This window comes from Entelurus aequoreus, linkage group LG26 (assembly GCF_033978785.1).
Source record: "Entelurus aequoreus isolate RoL-2023_Sb linkage group LG26, RoL_Eaeq_v1.1, whole genome shotgun sequence".
In the NCBI taxonomy this organism is placed as follows: domain Eukaryota; kingdom Metazoa; phylum Chordata; class Actinopteri; order Syngnathiformes; family Syngnathidae; genus Entelurus; species Entelurus aequoreus.
Genome location: NC_084756.1, coordinates 37,526,013 through 37,534,127, shown reverse-complemented (window position 1 = coordinate 37,534,127; position 8,115 = coordinate 37,526,013). Strand labels below are relative to the sequence as shown.

The window sequence follows — 8,115 nt, the reverse complement described above, 5'->3', positions numbered from 1 at the left end:
GTGGCGACAGACAGGCAGAGAGACACCCGGCTTCTCCTCTCTATCCACGTGTGGGATTGTGCTCACTACTTTTACCGCCATCCTTTTCCTGGAAACGCACCCTTCGCTCATACCCCTCCGCCGGCCCGGCCCAGGCGAAAGTAGACCCCGCTTTGAGCCGCCGAGTACAAACGCCCCGCCTCCGCCGCCGCGAAGGCGTTTCCCCTTTTCGAGATAGCAAACGAGGACGTGGAATATTTGCGACTTCCCCACGGAAGCGAGCGCTCGCTGGCGGCTTTGGACGTTTTGGCGCGTTTTTTTTTTTTTTTTGGCTCCGCGGAGGGACACACCGGCGAGGCGGGCGTATAAAAGCGCCGCGGCCATGCTGGCCACACCCACTTTTTGGTGAGCCCGGATACTCGCACCATGCTGCCTTGTTCCCGCCTCAAGTTTACACGCAGGAAAGTCCACGCGAAGTACGCCCTCACCCTCACACTCACCGTGGACTTTTAAGTGGGACACTTTGCTCGCTTCCACCAACCGCGTCCTCTTTGTTCTCTCGTGTCAACTGCCGGTAAGAACGCTATTTTTTTATTTTTCCCCTGCAACGTGTCTTTCGCTAGCAAGCTAGCTAACATGTGTTTAGTAGTAAAACCACGCATGGTGGCTCCACGCATGGTGGCTCCACGCGTGGGCTTTTAAAAAGGCCGGCCGCACTGCGTTGTATGCAATGTGCAACGTGTAGTATTCAATGTGTAACGTTGGCTTCAAAGGCGGCTTTAAAGCACTTCCGCCCTGCGTAACGTTTCGCCTTTTTTACGTAAACTGCGCACTGCCCTGAAAGTAGACCGGCCCGGTGGGAAAATGGTCCACGCGTGGAATGTAGCCCGACTTTAAATGGGCGCATGTGTGTCTGCGCCCATAAAGCCGTGCTTTTAACTCCTCGGACCGGCGCACAGTGTGGCTTTGTTCCGCACCCGGACCTGCTGCACTTGAACGCACCATGTGGTTTATGACAGCGGCCCCCACGCCCTGCTGCGTGTAAATCTTACGTCTACTTTAAGTGCGTGGGGGGGAATGTCAAGTGGAAATGACTGTGTGTGTGTCCGAGGCCGTCTTCTCATTACATACTTTGCAAGCTGGGTAACATTTCCTGTGGTCTGGAACAATGTGGCAGACTAACAACTATCAGAAATGTAGCCAATAATACATACAATGTGCCATGAGACAGCAGGACGAAATGCTGGGTAATGTTTGCTGTGGTCTGGAACAACGTGGTGACGTTTTGTCTGCCACGTTGTTCCAGACCACAGCAAAGGTTAACCCAGCATTATGTCCTCTGTGTACGTAGTTTATTGTTGTTTCACGACACGTTCTCTGTATGCATTATTGGCTACATTTCTGATAGTTGTTTGTCTGCCACGTTGTTCCAGACCACAGCAAACTTTTTTCCAGCATTATGTCCTCTGTGTAACGTTTGCTGCGGTCTGGAACAACGTGGTGGACAACTATCACAAATGTAGCCAATAGTGCATACAGAGAATGTGTCGTGAAACAAAAGTAAACTACGTACACAGAGGACATAATGCCGGGTAACGTTTGCTGTCGTCCGGAACAACGTGACGTTTGCTGTGGTCTGGAACAACGTGGCAGACAAACAACTATCAGAAATGTAGCCAATAATGCATACAGAGAATGTGTCGTGAAACAAGAACAAACTACTTACCCAGCATAATGTCCTCTGTGTAACGTTTGCTGTGGTCTGTAACAACGTGGCGGACAAACGACTATCAATGTGTCATGAAACAAGAACAAACTACTCAGCATTATGTCCTCTGTGTACATATTTAATTTTTGTTTCAGGACACATTCTCTGTATGTATTATTGGCTACATTTCTGATAGTTGTTTGTCCGCCACGTTGTTCCAGACCACAGCAAACATTCACCAGCATTATATCCTCCTGTGTAACATTTGCTGTGGTCTGGAACAACGTGGCGGACAAACGACTATCAGAAATGTAGCCAATAATACATACAGAGAATGTGTCATGAAACAAAAGTAAATTACGTACACAGAGGACATAATGCTGGGTAACATTTGCTGTGGTCCGGAACAACGTGGTGACGTTTGCTGTGGTCTGGAACAATGTGGCGGACAAACGACTTACAGAAATGTAGCCAATAATGCATACAGAGAATGTGTCATGAAACAAAAGTAAATTATGTACACAGAGGACATAATGCTGGGTAACATTTGCTGTGGTCCGGAACAACGTGGTGACGTTTGCTGTGGTCTGGAACAACGTGGCAGAAAACAGAAATGTAGCCAATGTGTCATGAAACAAGAACAAAATACTTACCCAGCATTATGTCCTCTGTGTACGTAGTTCATTTTTGTTTCACGACACATTCTCTGTATGCATTATTGGCTACATTTCTGATAGTTTGTCTGCCACGTTGTTCCAGACCACAGCAAACGTTACCCAGCATTATGTCCTCTGTGTATGTAGTTTATTGTTGTTTCATGACACATTCTCTACGTACTTTTGGCTACATTTCTGATAGTTGTTGGTCTGCCACGTTGTTCCAGACCACAGCAAACTTTTGCCAGCATTATGTCCTATGTGTAATGTTTGCTGTGGTCTGGAACAATGTGGCAGACAACTATCAGAAATGTAGCCAATAATACATACAGAGAATGTGTCATGAAACAAAAGTAAACTACATACACAGAATACCTTATGATGGGTAACGTTTGCTGTGGTCTGGAACAAAGTGGCAGACAAACGACTGTTTGAAATGTAGCCAATTATGCATACAGAGAATGTGTCATGAAACAAAAATTAACTACATACACTGAGGACATAAGTAAGGGACATGAAATGAACTCAAATATAGCTACAAACGAGGCATGATGATGTACATGCAAGATAAGTACATGCAGCTAGCCTAAATAGCATGTTAGCATGGATTAGCTTGCAGTCGTGCAGTGACCAAATATTCCTGATTAGCACTCCACACAATTAAATGTCATCAACAAAGCTCACCTTTGTGCGTTCACGCACAGTATAAAACGTTTGGTGGACACGATGAGACAAAGGAGGCGTGGCATAAAACCCGCCTTTCTGTGGCAGCGTCAGAGAAAGTTATACATGTAAACCAGGGCGGCAACTAATGATTAATTTGATAATCAATTAATCTGTCGATTATTACTTCGATTAATAATCGGATAAAAGAGACAAACTAAATTTCTATCCTTTCCAGTATTTTATTGAAAAAAACAGCATACTGGCACCATACTTATTTTGATTATTGTTTCTCAGCTGTTTGTACATGTTGCAGTTTATAAATAAAGGTTTATTTAAAAAAAAAAAAAAAACTTTTTATTTTTATTTTTTTAAAAGCTTCTGCGCATGCACATAGCATAGATCCAACGAATCGATGACTAAATTAATCGGCAACTATTTTTATAATCGATTAGTTGTTGCAGCCCTAATGTAAACAAGCTGACGGTGAGTTCAAGGGCCACTGAATTTAGTAGGTCAAAACGGCGCTCAGCAAATACTGTGAAGCATGTTCAAGATAAACCGTGGGCTTTCTAACAATTAGGAATGTTTGTTTTGTTTGTCCTCCGACTTAAACACATTTTCACCCCATTTTCTTCTCATTTCCATACAAGTCAAATATTTCTGCTGTTTCTGTGATGTCATGGGGAGGAGTGGGGGGTTGTCAGTGGCCTTCAAAGGAGTGGGCGGGGCTACCTTGATGTAGACACATATAAAAGACATCAATCTGGTGGTGGTGGGGGGGGGGGTGAGTGCTTTATCAAAGGACTTCAGATCGCTAACTACATCATTGATTTTTCCCCCCGGGCAGATTCTGCGATTGAACATGTTGCAGAGCTTTGGTCAGTCGCAAGACTGGCTCTACTCGGACCCCCTGTTCTTTGACGACGAGTTCTGCCAAAGTTTGATGAAGGACCTCCAGTCCCTCCCGACGCCCCCGCAGTCGCCCCCGATGAAGACGGGCCCGGGGGGCGACGGCAAGCCCCTCTCCAAGGGCGACCAGCTGAGCTACGTGTCGGACATCCTCCTGGAGGACCACGACATGCAGCTCAACTGGAACTGCGCCTTCTTCCACCCCGGCGCCCCGCTAAAGGACGGGGCGCCCCCGGAGGAGAGCGGCGAGGACGGCCTGTGGCAGTGCCTGGCCTCGGACAAGATCCTGGAGGAGAAGCTGGCGTCCTCCATGCTGGGCTCCAGCCCGCTGCTGTCTGACATCGACACCACCATCTTCGAGGGGCTGGCCGGCTCCACGCTGGACTGCCAGAACCTGATGGAGACGCAGGAGCCCAGCGAGACCACGTCGGACTACGGGTCGACCGGCGGCGAGCTGTCCGCATACTCGTCCAGCGACTCAGGTGAGACGCAGCGCGGTTCAGAGCGGCCTAACGAGCATAGTGGTTAATGTGTAATTGAGTTGAGCCCACGTTGACCTTTGAACTTTGCTTATCTGACCGTTAGCTGCAGATGTGTAAGATGCTCTTTGATGTTCTCTGTGTGTGGGCGGGGGCGGGGGGTGGTGCGGTCCCAACTGTCAGCGTAACATTGGCCCCACGTGCTGTTTCCACTGCCATTAGCTCCTAATGACAGTTTAGCTGCTGGCCATTGACCACACAGGAAGTGCTGACCTTGTTTACTTTGTTTATGGGTCTTTTTTACCTTTTTAATTCTAGAAGGAAATACTTTTACTTTTGTGTGTGTGTATAATATCCATTACTTTTCCCTGCGTTTAAGTAATGTTAGCTTTAACTGTTACAATGTTCACTTTAGAGGAAGTTGTGACTAATGTGGTTCCCAAACCCAACTTGACTCTCTAAGTAGCGTAGTAGACCTGAGTATTCATTAAGTACCACCATAATAACATTAAATACAGTAGTGTAGTAGACCTAAGTATTCATTAAGTACCACCATAATAACATTAAATACAGTAGTTTAGTAGACCTAAGTATTCATTAAGTACCACCATAATGACAACATTAAATACAGTAGTTTAGTAGACCTAAGTATTCATTAAGTACCACCATAATGACAACATTAAATACAGTAGTGTAGTAGACCTAAGTATTCATTAAGTACCACCAAAATGACAACATTAAATACAGTAGCGTAGTAGACCTAAGTATTCATTAAGTACCACCATAATAACATTAAATACAGTAGTGTAGTAGACCTAAGTATTCATTAAGTACCACCATAATAACATTAAATACAGTAGTGTAGTAGACCTAAGTATTCATTAAGTACCACCATAATAACATTAAATACAGTAGTTTAGTAGACCTAAGTATTCATTAAGTACCACCATAATGACAACATTAAATACAGTAGTTTAGTAGACCTAAGTATTCATTAAGTACCACCATAATGACAACATTAAATACAGTAGTTTAGTAGACCTAAGTATTCATTAAGTACCACCATCATGACAACATTAAATACAGTAGTGTAGTAGACCTAAGTATTCATTAAGTACCACCATAATGACAACATTAAATACAGTAGTGTAGTAGACCTAAGTACTCAAGTACCACCGTAATGACAACTTTAAAATACAGTAGTGTAGTAGACCTAAGTATTCATTAAGTACCACCATAATGACAACTTTAAAATACAGTAGCGTAGTAGACCCAAGTATTCATTAAAAACAAGGCAGATTTTAATTCCAAAGTATATTTGATATTTTGGGCCACCAGTTTGAACAGTAACACTGTGTTTGAATCTAGGAAAATAAAAGCGTACTTTAACGAAGTGCCACTAGCCACACACTTGCGTGTCAAAGGTCACTAACGTGTGATTGTGTCCCACAGAGGAGGAGATTGACGTGGTGACGGTGGGCCGCTGCCCCTCCAGGCCTTCCGCAGAACTCTCGGCCCGCCAGCAGAAGCAGGACGAGGAACAGCGGGCTCTCCAGCGCCACCACCTGGAGATCCAGCAGCAGCACAACTACGCGGCGCCACGCCCGGCGTCCCCGCCCCCCTGCTCGTCCAGCAAGCGCTCGCGGACCGCCGACAGGCTCTCGCGGCCCCCCCACTCCTCCCGCTACCACGAACACCACCACCACCACCACTCGTCCCGGAGCTCCGCGGAGACGGAGGACGAGGAGGAGCGGCGGCGGACGCACAACGTGATGGAGCGCCAGCGCCGCAACGAGCTGAAGAACTGCTTTGTGCGTCTGCGCGACAATGTGCCCGAGCTGTCGCACAACGACAAGGCGTCCAAGGTGGTGATCCTGAAGAAGGCCAGGGACTGCATCTACGGCCTGGAGGACCACGCCTTCACCCTGCAGACCCAGCGGGACAAACTCCGCGCCAAGCAGGAGGCGCTCAAAGCCAGACTGGAGCAGCTCCGCCGGTAGTGGAGCACAGGGGGGCGGGGCTTGTGTAAAGGGACAAAGACTATTGGATGACTGCTGACTGTTGTACGCACACACAAGCTCCCTTTTTGAGGATGTCTGTAGCCATAGCAACCAACCAACCATCCCTCCAGCTTTGATATGACGCTGCACGTGTTCTTCAGCGAGCGGACGTTCAGTTCCTCTTCCAGCTCAAAGGTTGGAACTCGGCCAAAGTTCAGATTGTTGCCTCTCTTTCTCTCCCGCCGGTGTCCTGACGACACCTTCAGGTCCCGCGGGGAGGAACACTGTGACGCTCACCTTTTCACGTTTCCCCACGCAAACACGAGCCGAGGCGTCAAATATCACGTTCCCTCGTTTCCCACATTCCCCGCTCGCACAGGAAGTCCTTCTACGCTTGCTGATGTTCTCCGTTCACCGGCCGGTTCTTAAAAGCGTAACGTTTGTTTGCCGGGAGTTCCGACTTTTTTCAGGACTTTTTTTCCCCCGCCGTCTGGTCGGGACCCGGCTGGTCTTCCAGGGAGTTCTCGCCTCGCCTCGAAAGTCCCCCTCGATGGCGGCGGCGAGTGTCGTCCAAGCCGAGGTCAGGACCAGATGGGCGTTTTTTTTGTTCGATTTTTCAGCATGGTGACAACCTACCTCCACCTGGCCAACTGTCGGTTTTTTCTCATGTTGGTGGCTAAAATACTGTTCAGATTTTTAAGAAATGTACATTTTTTTATTGTACCATAAGTTATTTTAGTCTTTTTTGGGGTTGTTGTTTTTTTTTTTGTTAATATGAATTTTGAGAATTTATTGAGGTTCTTTTTTCACCAGCACTTTTTGATATTGATGGAATTAAAGAATGATAGTTGGAAAATGGCTGTTTCTTTTTAAATGTGCACACACACTTGAGATGGCTGTTTATGCCGACAAATATATTACTCAGTTGTAATACACCTTTCCACCACTTGTGGCGGTAATGACAATATCAAACCAGTCCGACGTTAAAGGCCTACTGAAAGCCACGCAGTCTGATAGTTTATATATCTATGATGAAATCTTAACATTGCAACACATGCCAATACGGCCAGGTTAACTTATAAAGTGACATTATAAATTTCCCGAGAAATATCCGGCTGAAAACGTCTTATGTATGATGACGTATGCGCGTGACGTAGCCAGTGAAACGGAAGTATTGGTACCCCATTGAATCCGATACAAAATAGCTGTTTTAATCTCAAAATTCCACAGTATTCTGGACATCTGTGTTGGTGAATCTTTTGCAATTTGTTTAATGAACAATGGAGACTGCAAAGAAGAAAGTTGTAGGTGGGATCGGTGTATTAGCGGCTGGCTGCAGCAACACAACCAGGAGGACTTCCTTGGATAGCAGACGCGCTAGCCGACGACCGCACGGATGATCGGGTGAAGTCATTCGTCCTTCCGTCGATCGCTGGAACGCAGGTGAGCACGGGTGTTGATGAGCAGATGGGGGCTGGCTGGCGTAGGTGGAGCGCTAATGTTTTTATCATAGCTCTGTGAGGTCCCGTTGTACTATGTTAGCTTCAATGGCGTCGTTAGCAACAGCATTTTTAAGCTTCGCCATGCTGGAAAGCATTATCCGTGTAGTTACATGTCCGTGGTTTAATAGTATTGTTGATTTTCTGTCTATCCTTCCAATCAGGGGTTTATGTATTTTGTTTCTATCTGCATTTGAGCCCGATGCTATCACGTTAGCT

General features: G+C 46.4%; 1 protein-coding gene across 1 annotated transcript; it reads left to right on the top strand.

Annotated features, from left to right (window-relative positions):
* The first annotated feature begins 307 nt into the window (after positions 1-307).
* On the top strand, positions 308-7,257 carry LOC133643623 (transcriptional regulator Myc-2-like). Its single transcript, XM_062038291.1, has 3 exons — positions 308-553; positions 3,857-4,400; positions 5,850-7,257. The coding sequence occupies exons 2-3, from the start codon at positions 3,872-3,874 to the stop codon at positions 6,395-6,397; spliced, it is 1,077 nt and encodes a 358-aa protein (XP_061894275.1). The 5' UTR covers positions 308-553; positions 3,857-3,871; the 3' UTR covers positions 6,398-7,257.
* The last annotated feature ends 858 nt before the right edge of the window (positions 7,258-8,115 follow it).